General features: G+C 34.8%; 1 protein-coding gene across 3 annotated transcripts in view; it reads right to left on the bottom strand.

The window, feature by feature from the left end:
* TLK1 (tousled like kinase 1) overlaps positions 1 to 26727 on the bottom strand; it is a 150654-nt gene that overhangs the window by 53402 nt on the left and 70525 nt on the right. For all 3 annotated transcript variants that reach the window (XM_038584808.1, XM_038584809.1, XM_038584810.1), the window contains 7 exons: positions 15337 to 15412; positions 11141 to 11187; positions 9080 to 9175; positions 7392 to 7481; positions 6276 to 6368; positions 1837 to 1947; positions 1589 to 1725 (listed from right to left, as the gene is read on the bottom strand). In XM_038584808.1, the coding sequence (XP_038440736.1) occupies positions 1589 to 1725; positions 1837 to 1947; positions 6276 to 6368; positions 7392 to 7481; positions 9080 to 9175; positions 11141 to 11187; positions 15337 to 15412 (650 nt within the window). The remainder of the gene's footprint in view (positions 1 to 1588; positions 1726 to 1836; positions 1948 to 6275; positions 6369 to 7391; positions 7482 to 9079; positions 9176 to 11140; positions 11188 to 15336; positions 15413 to 26727) is intronic.

The raw sequence follows: 26727 nt of genomic DNA on the forward strand, positions 1-26727 counted from the left end.
ATACAAAGATAATATCTGATTATTCAGGAATGACTACATAATTTAGAGATTATTAATATTATTAATATTTATTTCCCTTCTCATCCAACTACTTTTATCACTGATAAACTATTTAACATACGCTGATAAGCAGCTTGATTTAAATTCCATATATATAACACACTGTAGGCCCTCAATACAAGAAATGCAAGTTAGTATTTAAAAACTAGATTACTTGTTTTTTATAAAAGGATAGAACTTGGGAATAGCCAGACTGAAGAAATGCATACCACAAGGTATGGGACAAAGGTATGAGGCTTCTCTGGCTCTCTCCAATTGCACCACTCTCCCCAAATCTCCTTATGTTCTCCAACCCAGAATCTCCAATTTTGCTCTTTTTTGATAGCTCAATGAAGAAATTTTTGCTACAAACAGTTTATATTTTAAATTTGTATTTACGGTTACATTATGTCCTATTTCATTATCAGGATAACTGTAGATCTGGGCTTAGGAGCAGAAGTTCTTGCTTATTGAACACTCATAAATCATGGTTTCTATCTCAAATGTATCTCCTATTCTCTACTTTCACTGTATTTTAGTTCAAGGATAATCATCTTTCATTTGGACACCTCAGGTGTCAATAATTTATCCTCTTTCCAATATTAGTCCCACATTATCACCAGTTTCTTTCTAAAACTCAATTATGAAAATACACACTATGTACAAGCCTTTAATAACTCCGTGTCATCCACAGAATTAAAGCCAAACTCTCTAGCATCAAAAGAACAATGTTCTTCATTATGGTACACCTATTACCCAGCACAGCTGGTGTTAAACAAAAGGTGAATAAATCAAGTGCGAGAGAGAGAAGGTCATTCTATGCTGAGTACTGAGAATCAATGTTTGAAACAGCAATATTTATATACAGCTTTGCCTCCATTTTCCATAAAACTGGACTAACTCTAGGAAATCTGATGTAGATGCTGACACTACTCCTGCTTTGGCAGTTTAAAATTTTTTCCAGTGAAAACAAACAGCACAGGTCCTGGCTCCTTCATACATAATCGAGCCCTATCTACTATCACCTGAACTCAACGATTTCTGTTTTAAAGTTTTCCTCAGAAATGCTAAAGCTACATAATCCATTCAACTGATTTATGAAATTACTGTATCTGAAGCAGAAGAGAAAAAGTTCCTGTCTTTTCCATAGGAACAGAAAGCAGGCAAGTGCTGAATATTAACATTAAAGTAAGGATTGGAGAATGGGGAAGAAACTAAGTACAAAAATTCCAAGATCTATATATACACACACATCAAAATTAAATTTTCCTCCCAAATTATCTATAAAACTAGCAGATTAGTTTATATTTTGGAAAGTCATATTTAAAATAATACATCATATGGTATGGATGAATGTAAACCCATCAAGAAGTCTACTAAAGCTGAAATTGTAATACTTTTGTTTTATGTTCCTTTCAAATATACTAAGTTCTGTGATTTCAAAGAGTAGTAAAGAGCAGAAATAGAACATAATTCCAAATCTATATCTTTGGAAGTAACAAAATCCCAAAGGAACACTACATTTTTTTAAAATGTAAGAATGACTAACTTCACAAGATTCTGAAATGCAAAACCATCTGTCCATTGTTCAGTAAATGAAGCACCATGTCTAACTGTTGTGAAGTGCCCAAGGCGTAATCGGTCTTGCATACTCTTCTCTCGGCTTGACAGTTTTTCTTGTGTACTCTGAAAAAAAAGGAGGAAGAATAATCAATTTTATTCATTTAAATTTAAAACTGTACAAGGTGGAAAGAGCCAACAGAATGAAAAGGAAAATTCACTGAACTTTTAACTTACCTTTTCAATAAGCAGCTTCTTGCTCATTGATATGCACTTATTTAATCGTTCTTTGTATTTTTCAAGTAACTTTTGTTGTTCATCTATTTGCCGTCTGAGATCACAGTTAGCCTATAACATAAGTAAAAAATAGAAAAGGTCTAGAATTTGTGTATATGAGACACTTAGGAGTATTCCTTACATTCTGAGGAAACTACATAAATAGGATCAATAGGTAATTAAGTAGGATACTAAAAAATTTTTTAATCATCTACTAATCATGGGATAGTACTGTTGAAAGCTGCATAATTGTACAGTGGAATGTACATGGAATTTGTATCCATACTCCAAGGGATCAAATCCACTCCTTAAGATATGTAACCTTAGCTAAATTAAGTCAGTTATCTGAACATTAACTTATTTTTATTTTGTATTTCTAGAATAGGGGCAATACCATTTACCTCACTTAGTTAAAAGTAACCAAGTATATAAAGTGTCTAACACTTAAAAATGAATGTGAGTTCTCTTTCATCTTTTGTAACTGATACGTTTTATCTCCATTAAACTTGTAGATGGCACTATAAATGCCTACCCAAAAGCTAACTACTTCCACCATCTTTCTTGGCAACAAGATATCAATTTTGCTGACTTTGTAGGAAGCTGTATTGCTCAGGAAAGAGGCCTTTCTCTAAACTCAGGAGATGAGTTGGGTTACTCCAGTACAGTGACAAAAGAATAACCTGGATACAAACTGTTGAGACACACTCCCAGAGGAGTTTCTGTGTATAGTAGGTCTGGGGTAGGGTCCTAAAATTTCTTTCTTTTTAAAAGATTTTATTTACTTATTGACAGAGAGAGAAAGAGCACAAGCAGGGGGTGCAGCAGAAGGAGAGGGAGTTGCAGGCTCTCTACTGAGTAGGGAACCTGATAAGAGTGTCTTGATCCCAGGACCCAGGGATCATGACCTGAGCTGAAAGCAGATGCTTAACCAACTTAGCTACCCAAGCACCTCTGAAAATTTATTTCTAATGAATTCATCAGTAATGCTGATGCTTCTGGTCTGGGAATCATACTTTGAGAACCATAGGTTGATGCCAATCATGGTAAAAGCCAAAAGATCATGGCATAATATATTGAAAATGCTAGGAGAAAATAGCTGCCAGTCTAAAATTATGTAATTAAGTCAAAGTGTTTTACAAGGAAAAGGGTAAAATAAAGAGACTCCCAGAGGAACATAGATGGAATTTAGCACCAATAAAACCTCTTCATTAGATACAATTCAAACAAACTCGAAGAAACTAAACTGTCTGTATGCCTTTAAAACCAGAGGATATTTCTTCAATCGCAAATCAAGATTTAATATAAAGCCACAGCAATTATGATGACCCAAATCTATTTCCCCTTTCTTCATTAAGTAATGAAAACCAACATTTTTATTCTGGATTGATAAATATCTAACTAAACTATCCTAACAGTGACTCTAATAAATATTTTGTACCTTGATATGGCCTTCAAGATGGAAGTCATACACTAATGATACAGGAGCAAAGACACTAAAGGAGCAAAGATTCCATATGATGCTATGAAGGCATCACACCTGGGTTGCTCAGTTCTGTTCTTCTCAAAAATATTGTATTTCACTTAAAGTATTGTTTATGTTCTCTATTCCTAACAGACAATTGCTAAATGATTAACAACAACAACAACAACAAAGGTGCTATGGTACCAGTATAGGAATACACAAATAGAACATAGGACAAAGCAGAAAATATAGAAAAGATCTACTTGTATATAGAACCAAGATTATATGATAGAATTGGGAGAAAAGAGTGGACTAGGCAACTGATTATTTGTATAGAAAGAAATTAAAAAGGAACTCTATCTCACACCATACCCCAAAACACTTCCAATGAGATTAACAACTTACACTGAAAAATGAGGCTATAAAAGTTTTTAAAAATATAGAGGAACATCTTTATGACCTTAGGAATTAAGAAAATTAGTTCTTTCAGTATAACTCTGATAATAATTTGGTACAAAGTACAAACAAAAAAGATATTTAATCATATTAAAATTTTAAATGCATCTAATCATCAAAAAGCAGCATGGAGAAATAAAGAGGCAATCTGTCACTGGGAGAAAATCTGTATATAGGAACAACAAAAAACTGACATCAAAACAAAACAAAACAACAAAAGACAGTAACCCGTTAAGAAAAATCAGCAAAAACATGATCAGTTATTTCGCAGAAGAAACACAGTTAATAAATATTTTAAAAAATGCTAGAAAATAGAGAACAAAAAAAATAGAGAACATAATAAAAGATACTTTGTTATATTCATCAAATTGGCCAAAAAATTTATTATACCTGATTATAATGAGCCTTAGCAAAGATAATGAGCATCAAGATTATTTCTTGCCTACTGCTGGTAGGAGTGTAAATTAATCCAACTGCTTTGGGGAAATTTTGGCGTTATAAAGCAAAATTGAAGATGTGCATGTCATGTATTCTGGCCAGATCTCTCTCACAGCATGTAACATACATAAGACAAATTCTTCCACATTTGCCCTAGAAGACATGCCCAATAATGTTCTTAGCAGAACTGTTCATATTAGCAAAAAGTAGAGACAGAATGTTCACTAAGAGCAGAAAAAAATGTATTATGGTATATTCATATAATGCCTTACTATATAGCATGAAATGAACAAAGTACATGACATTCCACATATAATAGTTAGTGAAAACAAGTAGGGCAAAAGGGTAAAGTTCAAAAATAAACTGAAATATGTTAAGAATGTATAGATACATATGTGATAAAGCCATAATAATAAGGCATAATGAATACAAAACTTAGAACAGTAATTAATGGTAAAAGAATGTGAGAGAGTAACTGGGATAGGATCAGGAAAGGCAAGCTCGATGTTTCAAAGGTATCAGTAACTGGTAGGATCACAGATGAGATACTAGTTTTACTGAATTTCTATACCAATACTTCTCAAGGCTGGCTTAAATTATAATTATTTGGAGGAGCTTTGTTTTTTCTTGGAGGAGATTTTAAATCCTGGGGATCTCTGGGTGGCTCAGAGGTTTAGCACCTGCTTCAGCCCAGGGCGTGATCCTGGAGTCCCGGGATCGAGTCCCACATTGGGCTTCCTGCACGGAGCCTGATTCTCCCTCTGCCTGTGTCTCTGCCTCTCTCTCTGTCTCATGAATAAATAAAATCTTTAAAAAATAAAAAACAAAACTACCAAAGCCCAAGCCCCACATCACATCAATTTAATCAGAATCCCCCAGAGTGGAGTTTATGAGCAGGTACCTTTATTTATTTTTTTTTAATATTTTTATTTATTTATTTATTTATGATAGTCATAGAGATAGAGAGAGAGAGAGAGAGAGAGAGAGAGAGAGAGAGAGGCAGAGACAGAGGCAGAGGCAGAGGGAGAAGCAGGCTCCATGCACAGGGAGCCCGACGTGGGATTCGATCCCGGGTCTCCAGGATCGCGCCCTGGGCCAAAGGCAGGCGCCAAACCGCTGCGCCACCCAGGGATCCCGAGCAGGTACCTTTATAAAGTGCTTTCTAACCTTCCCATTTGGTGATTCTTATAAGCAGCAAGGGGCGAGAACCACTGCTTCATACCTTACAGTGTAAGTACACTTTTTGATGTGTCTTTTTATAAAGTTTCCATTAAAAATCTCACAGGATTGGGCAGCCCCGGTGGCGCAGCGGTTTAGCGCCGCCTGCAGCCCGGGGTCTGATCCTGGAGACCCAGGATCAAGTCCCATGTCAGGCTCCCGGTGCATGGAGCCTGCTTCTCCCTCTGCCTGTGTCTCTGCCTCTCAGTCTCTCTCTCTCTCTGAATAAATTAAAAAAAAAAAAAAAAAAAAAAATCTCACAGGATTGCAGTAGTTACTTCATCTTGTATAATATAAAATGTCAGGTTTATAACAAAATCAATTACCTTTAAAACTAACATAAAATGGCCATCTGACTTATAATAGTTGATCAAATAAAAATAAATTTTATAAACTTCCCTCTATTTCTCCAACTTTTCTCAATTCACCTTTATCTGTTTACTTTAGACTTACTCATATATTTGAGAGAGAGCGAGAGAGAACATAGGTGGGAGGGGCGGAGGGAGAGGGAGAGAGAAGCTCAAGCAGTCTCTGCTCTGAGCCCAACGTGGGGCTCAATTTCATGACTTCAGCTGAGACCACAACCTGAGCTGAAACCAAGAGTCAGATACTCAACAGACTGTACCACCCAGGTGCCCCTCTCAATTCACATTTAAAGAGCTAATAATTTTCACTTTAAAATAGTGATTTTCATGTACATAAAACTACCAGGAAAAGCTTATTTTTTTTCCAGCTAAATAATTTTTTATAGTTCTAAGTATTCCTCAAATTTTGTAACTGCCAAATAATTTACTCAATTTTTTCCCCTCCATGACTTCCTACTTACCCTGAGCAAGTCATCTATACGACCTTCCTTCTTTTCCAGGTCCTGGTTTTTATTACTTTCTAATGCTGCTAATTTCAGCATTGTGAGATCAGTCTAAATGAAAGAAAGCGATTTTATTATCTCCATTAAACATATTATTACATGCAAATATAAAACTAGATCTTAGTGCTTCTAAAAACAAAGAAAACACGTGAGTTTGTGTATGTAAAAGTTATCCCAGAAAGTCTTAATATAATTTTAAGTTTTAATATCTTCAGAGGTATAAATTCTACAAGCTTACAAAGAAACATTTAAAAGACTGATTACTAATATTTTAGAGTATTATTATGTTCTTCATTAAAATTCAGTATAACCACAGCTTTGTGCTATCAACTCTAGCTGATTTTTGAACACGGCAAAAACTTTCATGAGTTGTTCATTGACTGAAAGCAAGGTACCTGTAATCCTAGCCTAAAGATTATCCGAAGAAAGAATATTGTTGACGCATGTACAATAGCTTGGACATGACCTAACAGAAAAGTCTAACGGCAATAAATTGGGGTAATAACAGTGGCTAAGCAAAAAGATCTATTCTTCCAATTTCTCTGGTCTGAGATAGTAAAATCCAAAAACTGTCACATGTAGAAAGTTAAAAAGAAAAACTTAGTACTCAAAATTCATAAAACCAAATAACCATTAAAGATATCTGATTTTCAAGTGATATTTAAGTGTATAGCAAACATGAATATACATAAATATAGATACTCAAAATGAACTGCTTTAATGGTTACTTATGACAAATGTAATAGGTTTTAGGAAGACATTGTTTATATGGTATGTTCAAAAATAATCAAAACTGACATGTCATGCTTGTTCTGTTTATTTAATATGCATAGAACATCTACATATTTAATCTGCATGTAAAAAAGGACAAGCTGATAGTTAATTACATGTTTCAATTTCTTACCCCCCACAAACTGTTTTTTTGTTTAGTAATTAGCTTTCTTGATGTCTTTATAACTATGTCTAAAACAAAAAAAATAAAAAATAAAAAAAAATAAAACAAAGAGAAGACATCTTAGTTATTTCTATTAAGTTTCTTAGAAGTCATACAAAGAAATTTTAATTACTATTTACCTGAGTAATTTTAAAGGATAACTGCTTTGGTTGTATAATAGGGTGGTCCCCAAAAGCTAATGCAGTAGGAGAAGGGCTATTCGGTCGAACCTTAAAAAAAGATTAAAATTTTTTCATTAGGAGGAAAAAATATAGGCTTTTGTCTCAGCAACAACTAATTAACATCTCTTAAGTTTTTATCAGGATAATAACTGAATTAAAACATAATTGATTGTTTAAAATTTTTAATCATTTATTCAACAAGCATTCATTTTTAGACTACCCTCCCTTACAGAGGCACAGAGAAAGAAAGCTTACATTCTAGAACCATAAAAAACATTTTCATGTTTTCAGTCTGTTAACTATAACAAGGCAAAATATATTATTTCAAAACAAAAATAGTATACAGACGATGATGTTTCAAAAAGTAAAACTGAAAAGATCTTAACATAGAACTTAGTACCAACACACCCATGTATAGTATAATATCAATTTACTGATGAGTTTCATGGCTTATCTAGATACTAGTTTCAAAACACATCATTGAAAATAGATTATATCATTGTATCAATGCCATCACTGTAACTCAAAATTACTGTGGAGTCTGACGCCTTATTTTGGATATGGCAATATCATGTACCCAAGGTACAAAATAATTAAGACACAACTAAGTATATGTCTACAGGCAAGGAACAGAAGGGGTCACTATAAGTAAAAAAACAAAGGTACCTGAAAAAATAAGAGAGACTGATTTAAAAAAAAAAAAAAAAACCTGGAGGACACCTGGGTGGCTCAGTGGTTGAGTGCCTTGGGCCCAGGGTGTGATCCTGGAGTCCTGGGATGGAGTCCCACATCAGGCTCCCTGCATGGAGCCTACTTCCTCTCTCTGTCTGTGTCTCTGCCTCTCTGTGTCTCTCATGAATAAATAAAGAAAATTAAACAAAAACAAAACAAAAAGAAAGAAAAGAAATTGGAAATCATAACTGAATATGGACTAATATAAGGGTATTCATTTTAGTCCCATAAGCTCAACAGCATTCTCTTATAGGAACACTACTGCTTAAAAAAAAGGGTGGGGGGGATTCCTGGGTGGCGCAGCAGTTTGGCGCCTGCCTTTGGCCCAGGGCGCGATCCTGGAGACCCGGGATCGAATCCCACGTCGGGCTCCCGGTGCATGGAGCCTGCTTCTCCCTCTGTGTCTCTGCCTCTCTCTCTCTCTCTCTCTCTGTGTGACTATCATAAATAAATAAAAATTAAAAAAAAAAAAAAAAGAGGAACACTACTGCTTGGATATAATTAATTCAGAAAATCTTTTTTTTTTTAAGATTTTTATTTATTTACTCATAAGAGACATAGAGAGAAAGAGAGGCAGATACACAGGCAGAGGGAGAAACAGGCTCCATGCAGGAAGCCCAATATGGGACTCAATCCCAGGACCGGGATCACATCCTGAGTCAAAGGCAGATGCTCAACCGCTGAGCCACCCAGGCGTCCCGGATTCAGAAAATATTTAACTTAAGGATCTCACTTGAAGAAATAAAGCTCTAACAGCATCAGATCATTAAAAGAATTTAACTTACCTCACAGAATGGTTTTCTAAAAATATAAATACAAATAAATATATATACAGAAGTTCTCAATGAAAAGTTATTCACTATACATATACACATAGGTTCAGCAGACAGAAGTCTATACATGTAAAAACTTACAGATGAGGAAGGAGTGGAATGTGAATGTGAATTTTGAGGAGAACGGATAGCAGGAGGTATGCCTCTTACTGGACTTGAGCCATTCCCACCTTGGTACTGAGACAAAAAAAGGAAACATCACTCTTTAATAGGTCTAGTTAGATGTTATTTTTGACATGACATTAAGAATTAATTTAAATATCTCTTCTTTTAAATTCGGTAGTGATTTAAATGGGTCAAGAAAAAGCAAAACTAAGGTCAGTTACAGTGAAGTCCTAAAAGACTAGAATACTGATCACAGGAATGTGAAAAGACTATGTTTAGTAAAGACCCTTATTTCTTGACTATAATTTGTTATTGTGGTAGACTCAAGATAAATAAATGCCCCCCAAACAATGAACATATATTAATAAATAAATACATTTTTCCTTTAAATTTTAACACTGTAGTGCTCACTTCAGCAGCACATATACTAAATTTTAACACTGTTCCTTTATAAATGTTTGAACCAGTATAATCCCGAATACTCCCAAATTAATATATTTAGAAGTAGATATTAGTGAATAAACAATCTTAAAATAGAAAACATTCTCAAGATGTTAAAAATTCGAATGTCTGTAGTACTATATAAAAAATTACATAGTCAAGTACCTTCCCTTTAATAGCACAAAATCTTATAAAAATCAATCCTTCCATACACAAAATGCATAACGGTTGCATGACTTAGGTGCATAAGAGAAGCTACTGAATGTATTCCAGAGCTCAAATTTCTCATGTTTTTCTACCAAGAATGAGAGGAGAAAATAATTCACTGCTACTGGCTTCCTCTCAGGTTATTAGGAGAAGAAAAGGGATAGGGATCTTAGTGTATCTTTCTGTAATATAAGGACTTTGTCTAATTTTTTAAAAATCTGCAGTGCCTATTATAACTCATGACACATGAGGACCATTCAAGAGACTTAAGATTTGTTTATTTGAATTGATCCAACCTTTGGCAAAGATTGTTAATTGATATGCACACTGAGGGACTGACAACTAGAAAGCACTAGGTCAGCAACACAAGATCATGGTTAGCAACAGTTTTACCACAGATTCTGTAAACTTAATTAAGAAAAACAATGGATGGTAAAAAAATTTTTTTAATGCGGCCCTTCCCCTAATTGGCAAATTGTGCTCTCACACTCAAGTAAATATGTTTTTTCAACCCAACAGATATGTTTGTTGTTTTAACAATCATTTTAACATTCTATAATGTAAAACTGGTAGCCAAAAGTATTTCTGTGTAGAAGTAAGGAAATATTCTAGATGGGTTAAGAATCTACATTTACCATTATTGATTATTTTCAGGGGCTTTTAGATTCACACTTCTATCATTATTTAATCTCTATCTACAGGGCTCAAATGTTGCAATGGCGCTATCATAAAGGCTGCACTGACAGTAGAAACAATTCTAAACTAGAGGCTATTAGACTTTAACTTCTCTTCTTGCTCTTCCTTTTTTTTTAAAAAAAGATTTATTTATTTGAGAGAGAGAGAGAGAGAGAGAGAGAGAGAGAACATGCACATGCACACTTGTACACAGGGGAGAGGGACAGAAGGAGAAGGAGAGAATCTTAAGCAGACTCCATGCTGAGTGGGGAGCCCTACTTGGCAGCTGGATCCCACAACCCTAAGAGATCATGACCTGAACCAAAACCAAGAGTCAGTCAGACACTCAACCAACTGTACCACCCAGGCACCCCTTTTTGTTTTACCATATATAGAATTTGACTTTAAATAGTCAACTTTACATCTCTGATCCTCAGTTTTCTCCTCTGTAATACAGAAACACTGTATTCTGTATACCTACTGTACCTATCCTCTGGGTTGTTATAAGCAAATATATAAGGAAAATTATATTATATTCCATACCAATGTAAAAGTAAATTTTAAGTTTCTAGGAAGATAGGACATTACAAAGTACTGAAGCTCTGCTCTCTAAATCAAGTAGATAATCAAAAGTTGACCTTGTGCTTCAAAGAAATTATTTCAGCCCACAGCAAAATTATATTAAGAACTGGAGATATTTGTTAATATACTTACTTCAAAATAGTCACTAATTTTATGGCCACGTCCGCCAATACTTTTTCCTAAAATATAAAAGTAAAAATTTTTTACAGATTTAAAGTTAGTCATAACTACTTATCGCATTACATCAGAAAAACTGTGTCAAATTTAATTTTCCGAATACACATAAAAATCATCTGTTTAAAAAAAAGATCATATTTTAGTTGGGTAAGATGGACACTGAAAGAATTATACTAAAAGCCCTCAGAGGGTAAGATGTCAATTTCAGAAATCCAAAAATCAAATGACATTTCATTTTTTTTTTTTTTTCAAATGACATTTCAATAGAAACACGTCAACTTTTAAAGTCCCGATTACTAGAGAACCAAATAAATGAATCACATTAAAGGATCTTGTTTTTAAAATTACATTATTCATATTGCTTAATGGCTACTACTTCCATAAAAGCAAATCAATGAATAAAAAAAAAGACAAGTGGCAACTGTGTAACTGACAAACCAATTCATACCCGCAAATAAAGCTTTAACACAAAACCATACAAACTGACAATAACATGCTGTAACATGAATGTTATTTTGTTAAATGTTTTAATTTTCTAAAAAAGTATTCCCAGATTAACAGGATGTTTTTTTAATAAACTAGATTTTAAATATTGCTCTTATACCTTATTGAGAAGTGGTCTAAATAATATCACAGCTCTTTATTTCTTTATTTTTAAAAGATTTTATTTACTTATTCATGAGAGACACAGAGAGAGAGGCAGAGACATAGGCAGAGGGAGAAGCAGGCTCCCCATGAGGAGCCTGATGTGGGACTCAATCCTGGGACCTTGGGATCACGCCCTAAGCAGAAGGCAGATACTCAACCACTGAGCCACCAAGATGTCCCTCACAGTTCTTTAATAAAAAGTTTTGCTCTAACACAGACTCCTTATCAGTTATATAAATATTGAATTAAGAAGGTGCTAAGAGGGCAGCCCCGGTGGCGCAGCGGTTTAGCGCCGCCTGCAGCCCAGGGCGTGATCTGGAGACCCTGGATCGAGTCCCACGTTGGGCTCCCTGCATGGAGCCTGCTTCTCCCTCTGCCTGTGTCTCTGCCTCTCTCTCTCTCTCTGCATCTCTATGAATAAATAAGTAAAATCTTAAAAAAAAAAAAAAGAAGGTGCTAGGAAATACAGCATCAGAGACACTTTTCTGAATGAGAGGCAACCACTCTTCAATGGAATGATAAAAAATACATGATTTCTTCAATACGAAGAAAAACGATGATACCATCAAGTCAAAAGCTTTGGATGATATAAACACAGACACTTATCAATTCAATACTGACTTATATTCATTTATTAATTTATTTTAGTCAACAAATATCTGAGTGTCTACTATGTGCCAGGCATTATTGAGATACACCAAGATTATATTTAGGAGTTCAAGAACTTTAAATTCTTTTATAGAAAAATTAAATACTCAAGACTATGAATGGTACCTAGAAAGTACAAACAATAGTTTTGTATAGACTTACTTAGAGGTCAGAAAAAGACTGTAAACATTTTACAAGCATACTTTGTTTTGCTGAACTTCACTGATACCATGCTTTTTTCTTTTTTTAAACACAATTTGAAGGTGTGTAGCAACCTTGCATTGAGCAAGTCTATAGGCAGCACTTTTCCAATAGATAACATTTGTTCACTTCATGTCTGTGTCACATTTTAGTAATTCTCAAAATATTTCAATTTTTTTCAACATATTTGTTATGGCAATTTTTTATCTGTGCTTATAAATCACTGAAAACTCATGGCAGCATTTTTAAGTAATTTTAAAAATTAAAGTATGTATGATTTTTTTTAGACAATGCTATTGCATACAATAGACTAAACATACTTTTATATGCATTTGAAAACAAAAAAATTCATTTGACTCTATTTGCTTTATTGTGTTGGTCTGGAACCAAACCTATAGTCTCTCTAAGGTATGTCTGTATTCCCAAGGAATTTTCCTTCCACTTATAACAACTTACCTGCAGATTCTGAAGGTGCTATCCTTTAATGAAGGCATTTTTGGTTGCCTATTCAGAAGGTATGTCCCTCTTTGTCCCTAACTGAACCCAAACGTGGCTCTGTTAACAACTCCCTTCCTGCCCCCCGCTACACAGCATATGTACTATCAAGGGAAGCTGACTATCTGGCCTCTATCCTAGTTCTCCTCCCCTTCTGATCAGAAATTCAATTTTGGGGATCCCTGGGTGGCTCAGCAGTTTAGCACCCACCTTCAGCCCAGGGCGTGATCCTGGAGACCCAGGATCGAGTCCCACATCGGGCCCCCAGCATGGAGCCTGCTTCTCTCTCTGCCTGTGTCTCTGCCTCTCTCTCTCTCTCTTTCTGTCTCTCATGAATAAGTAAATAAAATCTTTAAAAAATAAAATAAAATAAAAAAAGAAATTCAATTTTGTTCAGGTATCATCCCTTCTCCATAAAGCCTCCATTTCTAACAGGGACTTTATCCACCTTCCATTTTAGAGATGGACCTGGTTTTTGTAAGGGCCATAGTATGTCTGCTGGACATAACTGGATATGGAATGGACTAATGATTACAGGAGAGGTTTGCTCTGGACTTGAAGAAAGAGGGGGGAAAACACAGAAAGCCAACCTCTCTCTAAAGCAAATACGTGTGAAAACTTAAACAAGTAAATCCAATCAAAAATGGCAACCATTCTAAAATCATAAGAAAATCAGACAATTCTTAGGGTTAACAGACCATAAAGAAATAAACATGGATTCTAAAACATAGCTTGAAGTCCTACCTTAATTTGGGATCTGCTATTAAGTGAGTTTTTAAATCTAACATTGAAACTATGATAATATAACTTTACTCTAAATAAAGCTCCAAGTCCATTAACCACAACCTGGTGGAACTACACTAAGACAAATAATGAGGGGATCCTTGGGTGGTGCAGCGGTTTAGCACCTGCCTTTGGCTCAGGGCGCGATCCTGGAGACCCGGGATCGAATCCACGTCAGGCTCCCGGTGCATGGAGCCTGCTTCTCCCTCTGCCTATGTCTCTGCCTCTCTCTCTCTCTAACTATCATAAATAAATAAAAATTAAAAAAAAAAAAGACCAATAATGAGCTTAGAGAAAACAAAGATACAAAGTACCACACATTTATAGAAAGATGGGAGAATAATGTAACTTCTTCTTTCTACACAAATAGTTGCTACAAATACATTCCTTGATGCCAGTGCCCATGTAAGTACAAGTGAGGCTTAGGTTCATGGCCCCAGTCCTTATAGCTAATGAGTGGCTCCAAAACATGTAATCATTGTATAAAGTCATTATATAGGACGTAAGAATGAATTCATGGTCTTTTTTTTTTTTTTTTTTTTAAGATTTTATTTATTTATTTATGAGAGACACAGAGAGAGAGAGAGGCAGAGACACAGGTAGAGGGAGAAGCAGGCTCCACCCAGGGAGCCCCACATGGGACTCGATCCTGGGTCTCCAGGATCACGCTCCGGGCCGAAGGCAGGGCCAAAGGCGGCGCTAAACCGCTGCGCCACCCGGGCTGCCCGAATTCATGGTCTTTAATTTTGAGTGGGCAAATTAAATGGCAATACTATTTTGTTATCCATTGTAAGAGTTTTGTAAATGATTTGAAAATGATCTTCTTATCCTGTATCACAAAGGGTAGGTATGCAAGAAAGAATGAATGAAGCACATGTATAGAAAGAAAAAGATGGTGCTTTAATAAAAGTCTCTCAATCATTTTTATAGTCTTTTTCTTTTTCAAATAAATAAGAAAAAGAAATAAGAAAACTTTGGGTACTTGCACTTTAAGGCGACACCTAAAGCTCTTATTCAAAGACAAGAAGCTATTTCAATACTATAATTCAGATAAAGAAAGAAAAACGAAAGATGTAAGGTAATTGCCAGGTTTGGACATGACACTTGCCTTTCTATTCTCAAATTAAAAAAATAAGGGAAATGTCAGAAAGCCTAAAAACAGTAAGCACACACTACCTATGGTACACAACAGATTTCAATTTCATATTATTTCTTATAGGAAGTACATTTCTAAAATATTAATGCATTAATTTATAACAGCAATAAAAATTATAAAAATATAGTATTACTTTTATAGTTGAGCTATTCACTGATTTAAAATCAGAATAATTAATTATAAATGCTTATTTGGCTTTGAAAGATTCTACTTCACTTACCCTGACTACTTTCATTCTGGTTTTCTGCTTTTCTCTTTCTTCCTCTGGATGAGTCCGATTGTTTCTTCTCTGGTGTCTACAGAAAGCAAGTTAACAGAACTTAAAATTACAGTTTTTACATACACAATTATTATAGTCAGCATAAAAGTTTTTATTTTCGAAGTAACTATTTTGTTCAACAGTGCTCATGAGATGTAAAGTTACTGCATACAATTTTTTAAAAGATAAAATTTCCTATTATATAAATTTAAAATATTCAAAGTATAGAAGTCCTTGTACACATTACTTAAAATTCACATTTACAGAACTTGGGTTGAAATGGATGAAAAATTTGAGAGTAAGCTGTCTTTTAAAGACATCCCTCAGATTCTTAACTGGATTGGGCAAAAGGCAAGAGAGACAAGTAAAGAAAAAAACCCTACATTTTTCCTATTAGTATTCTTTATTCACACATATTTAATCTATAAAAGTAAACGGATGAAAAAAAAAGAACTCAAACCCCAGTATATATACAACCCCTACAATTATTACCTAACAGTTATAGCAAATTCATAGATTATGCTCTAAATCAGGGGGAAGCAAACTGTAGCCCAATGGCCAAACCTGGCTAGCCACCCATTTTTGTTTTTGCCCATTATCCAGGCATGACGTTTACATTTTTAAATAACTGAAAAACTTAATAATTAAAATACCGTGATACAAAAATTTTAAGAAATTCAAATTTCAGTGTGCATAAATAAAGTTTTCTTGGAACACAGCGACACTCATTCATTTATGTACTATACTATGGTTGCTTTCACAGTACAAAAGCAGAGTTAGTTTACAGAGAAACTATATGGTCCACCAAACCTAAAACATTTGGCCCTTTACAGAAAAAGTCTGCAGATCCCCCTATCCTAGATAATTCTTTGTTCTCAAATTGTTTTCATTAGGCTGAAATAACAAGTAATTTCTGTGGAGTCTGACAAACTGTTGTGCTTAGATAAAAATTAAAAATAAGAGCAAAAGCACAATGCAATGGCACAAAGCCCGCAAATTCTAGAAGCTTGGCAAGTATGTCTGGTACCAGAACAAAGAATGTTTGAATGAAACATCAAGGCAACTTAAAATAAATCTCTAAAGGCAATGCAGTCCCCAAACAAGGAAGGGAAATAATCCACATTTTGTTGTCTCTGAGTAGTCTATGATTAAACAGCATGAACGACAACACATTACCTAACTTGTGTTGAGCATCTATGACTCCTCTTCAGTATTATCACAGGGACTTTAAGTTCTCTCACATTTTGTCAACATAACAGATTCAGAGAGGATCAAGTGAATGTTCTAGTGTCTGAATTCTTCAACAACAGTTCTACCTTCTCCACAATTCACTTCCCATTTCCTTATGCCTAGCATAGTTATCACTTGATAAATAACTTATTCAACGTTACCAGGATTTAAATCAAATTCAGATCTGTATCTCTAAGGCCTAACTGCTCTTTTTTCTTCTATATGACAAGCTATGTGCCCTATGTCAAGAACTGAATGACTCACTATACAAAAATATTTCAAAATTGTATCAAGTGTGTAAATAAAATTCATCATGTCCAATAAACTGCCTATATGTTTTCACAACACAAACCAGAGATCTTGGGCAGCCTGGGTGGCTCAGCGGTTTAGCGCCACCTTCAGCCCAGGGCGTGATCCTGGAGACCAGGGATCGAGTTCCACGTCGGGCTCCCTGCATGGAGCCTGCTTCTTCCTATGTCTGTGTCTCTGCCTCTCTCTCTCTCTCTCTCTCTCTCTCTCATAAATAAATAAATAAACAAACAAACAAACAAATAAAATCTTTAAAAAAACAAACAAACAAAAAACCAAAAACCAGAGATCTTAAAGAAATCTGCCCCAACTGGCAATCTACTCAGGAGGTGATGTACCAGCAATTTAGGGTAAATAGTTTATTGGTTTAGTTATCAGACTCAGATAAACAATAACCAATCTTCAAGTTTTTTAAAAATAAAAATAACACCAAATTAAAAATTCTTTTTTTTTTAATTTTTATTTATTTATGATAGTCACACACAGATAGAGAGAGAGAGGCAGAGACACAGGCAGAGGGAGAAGCAGGCTCCATGCACCGGGAGCCCGACATGGGATTCGATCCCGGGTCTCCAGGATCGCGCCCTGGGCCAAAGGCAGGCGCCAAACCGCTGCACCACCCAGGGATCCCTTTTTTTTTTTTTTTTTTTTAATTTTTACAAATTAAAAATTCTAAGTTAACATTTTTATAAGAACCTTAAAATCTATCTTAAAACAAAAGAGGATTTCTAAATAATATTCATATTCTCCCCCAAATTAATTTATGTCCCCAAATTAATTTATGTAAAAAAAATCTGAGATCAAGAAAATGTGGTTTTTCAAAAACAGTTTACTGTTGTACTGATTTTTAAGCACGGCAGGCTCGCTCTCATTTGAATTCTATCTTGAATCTTGACTAGCTACTTTTGAAGAAACAACAACAAAAATAATCACAAAGAATAAAACAATTCTGAAACTTATACTGGAAACATTTTCTATCTATATGGTTCCATATCATTTTCTAAAATATTCCATGGAACCCTGGATCAGTTAGGTTGAGAGGCTACATTTTAAATGTAGAGACAGCAGGATGGTTCAATTGGGGTGAACACAGATTTATTTACCACAAAGCTCCTAAATGCTAACATTCACTGGCTATCTCAGAAAAAAAGAATGGGATGGAAAGTTACAGTATTAAAAAAAGGGGGGGGGGGGAGTTACAGTATATGCAGAAATTCTCAAAACTTATTTTGAATAACATTCATTAAACACTTCACTGGATATGTATTTGAAGATATTTAAGGTCTTTTAAAAATTTTTTTAAAGACCTATAGATTACTTAGTAAAAACTTTGAGGAAAATTTCCCTACCTAAATTTTAAATTTAATGGAATGGGAAAGTGGGACAGTCCTTTGAGGGAAATGTCATTTTGTTAAAAACAATGATTCCTAACTCTGAGAAATGAACAAGGGGTAGTGGAAGGGAAGGTGGGCAGGGGGTTGGGGTGACTGGGTGACAGGCACGGAGAGGGGCACTTGACAGGATGAGCACTGGGTGATATGCTATATGTTGGCAAACTGAACTCCAATAAAAAAAAAAAGAACTTGGATGCAACAACAATTAAAAAGGAATGCTTTCTGTTCTTGGTTGAAAAAATAAACAATGAATGAAGAAACACCCAAATGCATAATTATTACAGTTTTAAAAACCCAAAAAGGCAACAGATTTACCTTATTTCAATCAGAGAAGAATTTGAGGAAGGAGGGAGAAAAAATGATGACAGGGCTAAAATCAATTTTAAGAACATAATGTATGACTAATATGGGTAAAGAAGTTGGAAACAGGTAATAAAAAACTGAAAAGCTGAACAAAATAAAAAACGAAAAAGGGAAACATATAACAAAATTCACCTATAAATGCTTCCATTATGAACACACCACCATATTTTCTCCTGTCCTATAAACCCTAATCTTTTCTCACCAATGTCCTAGTATGATCACCTCATTCCTCACTCTCATATTATTTTGGACTTGTTCTGTCAGCCCAAAAGAACCAGAATTTCTTTAAGAAGCAAGCACATGGGTCTCTGAAGAAGCACAGACTGAGACTAAGAATCAAACTCTGGGTCCATTATTTACCATAATTCTCAGTATGTTATTTAACTCAAGACTCAAATTTTCTCATCAATTTTTTTTAGTAATCTCGAATTCATGACCCTGAGGTCAAAAGTCGCATGCTCTACCGACTGAGCCAGCCACGCACCCTATTCTCATCTATTTTAAATGCGTAATACAGGATACAGGATTGTGAGAATTAAACAAGAAACACAGTACACATCTGGAACAGATGTATACCCTCTATATGTCAGTAAGCACCCAATAAATTTTCTTATCTGAATGGCTATCCTATTATTCCAAATTTCTGTGTATTTCAAAACTTCAATTTTTTTTCCTATTTCAAAACTTCAATCATGTATCACCCGTTAAATGATTAGCAGTTTCTGCCCTAAAGCTTCCAAATAACTTGCAGGGCATGTAAAATAAGCAATGTTTCTTCTTTAAGATCCCGTTTAACTCTCTCCTCAATTACCAGCCACAGAACCAGAGTGTAGAACCTATTATATCACTAACCTCAGGAAAGTGTGCATTAAGTAGTTTTCTTTTGGATTTAAATTTAAATCTCAACAATACCTATATTAAAACAAAAATTCTCAGCGAAGGCTACTGCTAATAATTCTCCTGAATCACTCTTTCGATACGGATTTAAGAATTTAGAACCTTGGGGATTTAGGATATGCAGAAATGTACCAAGTATTTATCTCTAAAATGGTTCATCAGTTAAAAAAAAAAAATTCAGAATGCTATCTACAATTTTCAAACTGTACTCCAGAGATACCTTAAAGAAAAGGAGGTTGTGCCTCAAATGATGTTACAGAGGAGGGAAAGGGAAGGAGCAGGTGGCTGAGTTAAAGCTCTAGCCTATCAGAGACACATTCCATCCCACCTCCACCTCTCTGCTTGCAAACACAGCATCCATCATTTTACAACACTGAAGTTTCATATTAGACTTACTTTGGAGAAAGGGTTCTACAGCTTAAAAAAGATTTGAAAAGTTACTAATCTTGATCAGTAATTCCAAAAAAATCCAAAAGACATCAATGAGGCTAGCTTTGGATTTGCACAAGGCATAAAAATTTGCGGATATTGTGCACTTCACAGAGAACATTTTCAAGTTTATAACTGCACTTGCTGATGCTGTCATTTCTTTCCTCTGTTTTTTTTCCTCAACTACTGCATTACAACTGACCTCAATAAGGAAGGCAAAATAAATATGGAAGGCAAAATAATATGATTTGACTTTTTTCTTAAAGATTTATTTATTTTAAAGAGAGAGAGAGAGAGAATGAAAATGCACGCAAGTGGAGGGAAGGCCAGATGGAGAGAATCTCAAGCAGATACCAGGCTATAAGCAGAGTCTGATTCGGGGCTCCACTTTATGACTTTGAGGCCTGAGCCAAGACCAAGAATTAGATGCTCAACCAACTGCAGCACGAAGATGCCCCTGATTTGGCTTTTTAAAAATTTTATTTATTTACTTATGAGAGACGGGGGCGGGGGGGTGGGGGTGGGAGGTAGAGACACAGGCGGAGGGAGAAGCAGGCTCCATGGAGGGAGTCTGACCTGGGACTCGAGCTCAGGTCTCTAGGATCACGTCCTGGGCCAAAGGCGGTGCTAAACCACTGAGCCACCTGGGCTGCCCCCTGATTTGGCTTTTAAAGTAAAGATGGAATAATGACCACAATTATAAAAAGTCAAATAATTCTGACATAACAATGGAACAGTGGTTAGGAGAAAATGATGAAAGGAGAGGCTGGTACTATTTAAATCAATTTAGTTTTCTAAATGCTAATTTGTAATCATACCAAAATCTGAATGATTACTCTGACATTTAAATGTACCAAGATATATTAGTGAGAATTTCCATGGTATTTTCTAGCAGTTGAAACCTATGTTCAAAAAACAGGGCAGCCCCGGTGGCCCAGTGGTTTGGCACTGCCTTCGGCCCTGGATGTGATCCTGGAGACCCAGGATCGAGTCCCATGCCGGGCTCCCTGCATGGAGCCTGCTTCTCCCTCTGCCTGTGTCTCTGCCTCTCTCTCTCTCTCTGTCATATAAATAAATAAAAGTTTAAAAAAAAAAAAAAAAGACAAATCTAAAGTACTCAAGAGGTGATACTGATATAAATAAACTAATGCTTCTATTTTACTTAGAATTTAAGCCAGTGATTATTAAAGTTTTCAAATCTAATATGGGATCTTGTTTTATCTGGCTCCTTATTTTTAAAATAAAAATGTGTTTCTTCAATGCAAATAAGACAAAATATAAGAAAACTACAATCTTAACACTGTCACAGGAGGGAGATAAATCACAGAAAGAGGGAGATTGTGGCATGAAAACAGATAACCACCTCTATCAGCCTTCAACTAGAGATATTTAAATTTTTTGGCACAAATGCTTTATAGGAAATTTTAACACTATGTGAAAAGATACCATTATAACATCACAAAAGAGGAGGAAGTGGATATTAAAATGTATTCTTTACCTCTACCTTAAGTAGACTTCATCAGCCCTGACTGGATAACACAAAGTGAGATATCATCATCTATAAAAAAAATTACTACAGTTAATAGAAACAGATGTATTTAATCTCTACCTGTTAAATGAGAAAATACTTTAAGACAGAAAGAAAAGTAGGGTGCATGGGTGCTGCAGCTGGTTGAGCATCTAACTCTTGGTTAGTTGGCTCTGTCAGTTAAGCATCTGCCTTTGGCTCAGGTATGGTCCTGGGGTCCTGGGATTGATTCCACATCAGGCTCTCTGCTCAGTGGGGAGTCTGCTTCTCCCCCTTCCTCACCACCTCCCCCCTTGTGCTCTCTCAGTCTCAAATGAATGAAATTTTTAAGAAAAAAATAGAAAAGTTATTCTATTATTAAATAATATCCATACAAGATATTCAATCTTCAGTTTTGTTGGAATATGTTTTTTCCAACTGATTTATTTACCTAAAGACTGGTTTCAAAAATACAAGTCACTGGCTATTCCAACAATTCATAGAGTTACTCAGGTATCGAATTTAAGGTCACTGTACTTTGAACAAAAGGCATGACAAATTTTTTTGCCTGAAGCTGGTAATACCAATGTTCAATTTTATTCCATATTGCTTGGCAAAATTTGTTGAAATAGATGTAAGACAGGAAAATGCTGGAGAAATCTGTTACTTTAATGGCACATATCAAAACAGCACTGAACTAGAAAGGAAATCTGGAGCTTTATAAAAATAGTCAATGTAAAATAGATGTTCTATTCAAGAATATCAAATGTACATGATACTGTTTCTTCCAACCCTTTGCTATAAAAATTTGGTTAGAATAATGCATTATAAGAAAACTACAATTCTATTGTAAAAATTTCCTTGCTGCTTTGCATCCAATTTACATTTAGATAAAACTATCATGAAATATGTACATCCTAATTCAAGGATGATTTTGAGCTGGCAGGACCTGAAATTCACAGTCTGTCTCTGCCCAAGAGTGAAAATTTTAATATGGAGAACTATTATTATCTGGAAATGTTTGCCTGAATCTTTGACACCTAAAAGAAGATCTTTATTATACTGCTGATTTCAATATCTAGTATAAAAAAAGTTTATGTATGCAACATTTTGGGATCCTATTATGAAATAAGAGCATTTCCTTATTGTTTGAAGTAAATCCAACCAACATATCAGCAATTTTGATTGTAGCCTACTTTCTGTTGTACTGCCTTTATTATTTAATAATATGTATTATCACAGATGGTGGAGAGCCAATAAGATAAATTTGGATAGCTATCCAACTAAAATATGTGCTATCTTACAGGTAACTTAAACTGTGCCATCTCACATCATTTTTAAAAGCCTGAAGGATTTTTATTCCCCTCACAAATAGACAATATCCACAAGCACATCAGCACCTAAAAGATCTATAATACAAATGCAATCTTACTCTCAGTTTTTAAGAACTACCTTTACTTGCCATACTCAGACTTCTCAAGCTCCTTTATTCTGGACCCATTTTAATTTGCATTCATGTATATTTAAAGGAGCACACCAAGTCTACAGAATTGATGAAGTGCAATCTTATTTGCCATTTTCTTACAATTTACAAAGCATAACTATTTCTTGGCATTTTCTCTTCTCTGGCTTTCCCTTAAAGGCTTTATTTATTGAATAATATAAACCAAAAATTAAAATAAAGTTGGACTTTCTCTCCTATTCATAAGATCTTTTAAGTGTTCAGATCTTCAATCAGAATAAAACAGCCATATAGAGCAACTGCTGTGGGAGGAAAAAGCAAATTTTTAAGATAACTTATTCTGGAAATGTTGGCATTTTGAGACTACTTACAATAGTAAAATTTAGAACAGTGATTTCACAACTTTTCTCCCGGTGTGACACTCATGATGGAGTAACATACTCCTGTATAATAATATCCCTATAGACTTTCCTTGAACATGAATCCCTAGATCCTTAAAACAATTTCTTTGGGATAGACACTTTTAAGTGCAAATATTGTGTCACAGAATAGGTACACTACACACTTTAAACATATCATCAAAGTGCATTTTCAAAGCCAGTATCAATCTACACTTTCACTGTGACAATGCCCACCAATCTTTAAATATCTATATGATGTTTTTTTAAAAAGCGGTATTCCATTATTATTCTCTATAGCAATACACTTATAACCCCCAAAAGTGAGTTGTTTTTTAAAAGAAATTGTTCTATCATTCAAATATTAGCTCTGATTCTCAATGTTACTATATATCATAACCACTTACAAAGCTTTGGTTTAAAGCTCATGCTCCCCGTTCCAAATTTAACCATCTCTGGAGAGAGGTCAAAGGAATCCTTACTTTTATAGAGCTCCAGGATGCCTCAGTGGCACAATCAGTTAAGCCGTCCAACTCTTAGTTTCAACTCAAGTCGTGATCTCATGGATAATGAGACTGAGCTCCAAGACAGGCTCCATATTCAGCAAGGAGTCTGCTTAAGACTCTCTCCCCCTCTCAATTAAATAAATCAATCTTAAAAAAAGAAAGAAAGAGCTCCAAAAGTGATGCATTATCAGGATTAGCTATAGTATATATACATATTTTTTTAAGTCCTGCATATTCCACATCGGAAATTGCCTAAAATTAAGAAATTATTCTTGAGGCACCTAAGTGGCTCAGTCAGTTAAGCATCTGACCCCTGATTTCAGGTCAGGTCATGTTCTCAAGGGTCATGAGATAGAGCCCTGTGCTAGGCTCTGCACTTAGCAGGGAGTCTGTTTCAGATTCTCTCTCCTTCTGCCCCCTCCCCCAATCACATGTGGGCATGTGGGTGCTCCCTCCCTCTCAAATAAATCTTTAAAAAAAGAGAAATTATTAATAGAATCTTCTATTAAAAATTAAAGACCCAAATTGTGCCATATAGCAGAAAACTCATTAGGACGTAAGAAGTCCAATGGGTTGTCATGGTTACTTAGTTATTTTAGAAAATGAGGATTAATCATAATACTATGTTTTGCTGACATAAAAATACATCTAATATTTTTAAAACTCTACTATAGTATAACATACTGAAGCCAAATTTCTCAGTAATGTCAGCTTGTGCTGACTGCCCTTAAAATTCAGACTAAAAGCAGTATTTATCAGATAAAACATGTGTGAAAAGCTGTTAGTTCAGGCATATCTTGGATTGCCAAATTTGATGTTACTATAAATCATCTTAAATCTAAATATTTCCAAAAAGGAATACCATCTTTTTCAAAAGACTAGCTAGGATCATTTAATGAATTACATATTACCTTAGTTATGCAGAGAGAGTATAGACACAGTAGTTGAGAGCATCACTTTGAAACAAAATGGATACTGCAAAATTAGAATTTTGACTGTTAACTTACTATCTGTAGGCAAATTAGTTAACCTCTCTAAGTTGCTGTTTCCATACTTAGGAGATGTGAAACTTAAGAGTTGAAATCTAGCTCCCCAGGTAACATGCTTGAACTATTCTCTCTCCTTCATTAATGGGGTGGTTCTCAACCAGAGGATATTTGACAATACCTGGAGATATATTATATATATACCTGGAGATATTTTCAGTAGCACAAGTTGGAAGGGAGGGGTTAGGGGAAAGGAAGAAAATGTGCTACAGATATCTAATGTGTCAGGCAGAGATGCTGCTAAATATCCTACATTTATAAGACAACCCCACCCCTAACCTTGATTATTATCAAGGTTAAGGTTGAGGAACCTTGCTTTGATGACTACCTAAGAATCATCTGTAATTGACACAAAAACTCCCAGTATAGTATGCTACAACTAAAGTGATGTTAGATTTATTCAACAGACATTTACTTAGCATATACAATGGTCAAGCACTATACCAGGTTCCACTTTAAATGTATGTCTTAATTTTTAGAATGACCCGGCATTTCTCTCTTCCAAACTTATTTTGATCAATCAGCTTAGAACTTTTTTGTTCTAAAAACCACTAAACACTGACACTAAATGCAGTTGTATAGAGGGAAACATTTAAGAGCTATTTATTTGCTGGCTATGTAAATGGGTTACAGAACCATTATTCCAAGATTTCATAATTTATAAGAAGTCAAAAGATTATCTGGACAGAGTATATCAGAATTTCCAAGCAGGCAGCCTGAATACTTTTCCTTTGCAAAACCTTCCCAGGTGACTTTGACATAGTCCTCCTCCACCTTTATGGAAACAGAGGCACAGAGCCAGAATCAGACACACATTTGGTTACCAGTTCGGTTTTCCTTTCAGGAGTCTAAGGACATATATATTCAACCAGAATAGACTCACTTCTTTTGCTGTGAACCCTTGTCATTAATATACATTAGGGTCAGACACTCTACCTGTTAGCTGAATATAGCTCCTCTAAGAGCATATCCTTTAATGTACAGTGGTAGTATTAAATAGTTTTCTCTTTTTAAATAAAAGGAAATTTTACAAAGTAATTCCAGCTATTCCACAGGAACTTTTAAATCTCATAATTTAGAAGTATGATTATTAGTCTTATAAGGGAGAGAAAAAAACAAACTTAACTCCTCTCCTGAGAAAATGTCTTTATTAGTGTTATAAAATACACCATTTTGCATGCACACAAAGTACTCTCCTTCAAGAGGACACTGTTATTATACATATTATTTATTGTTTATAGCAACACTGTTATATACAGTGTCTCAGTAAAACAATTAACATAGTAATACTTGGTAAGATTTGGTTTGGTCCACCTAACATAGTAAGAATTAATGAGAAAATACTACCAGCACAAAGATAAGAGAACAATTTGTCAAATAGATTACCACAAAAATCATTTATCAGTATAAAACATTTTAGAAAATAATGTAGGCAGCAGGATACAAAGAATATTTCTTAAAATTGACGAAGGCACGAACCTAGGTCAATCTTGAGTTGCTGAATAGATTTAAACAAAATAAAGTAAAAAACAAGGTAACTCACCTGGGGAAGGAATAGGCATGAAAATGTAACTTTCAGTAATATTTAACTACACATCACTAAATTCATTTTTCAAGTTTTCTTCTTTCTTACTGGGTATTCAGACTAAGACACTAACAAAAAAATTTCTCTGGGTTATAACAAATAGACAAGTAAAACTTTAATGATTTTTTTTAAGTCCATCTAAAACCTAAAACTTAGGGTATTATCTCTATTTTCAAATAGAATCATAATTTCCAATCAATCTAGGATATCCAAGTATTCACTGAGC

The sequence above is a fragment of the Canis lupus genome, chromosome 36 (genome assembly GCF_011100685.1).
Source record: "Canis lupus familiaris isolate Mischka breed German Shepherd chromosome 36, alternate assembly UU_Cfam_GSD_1.0, whole genome shotgun sequence".
NCBI classification, from domain to species: Eukaryota; Metazoa; Chordata; class Mammalia; order Carnivora; family Canidae; genus Canis; species Canis lupus.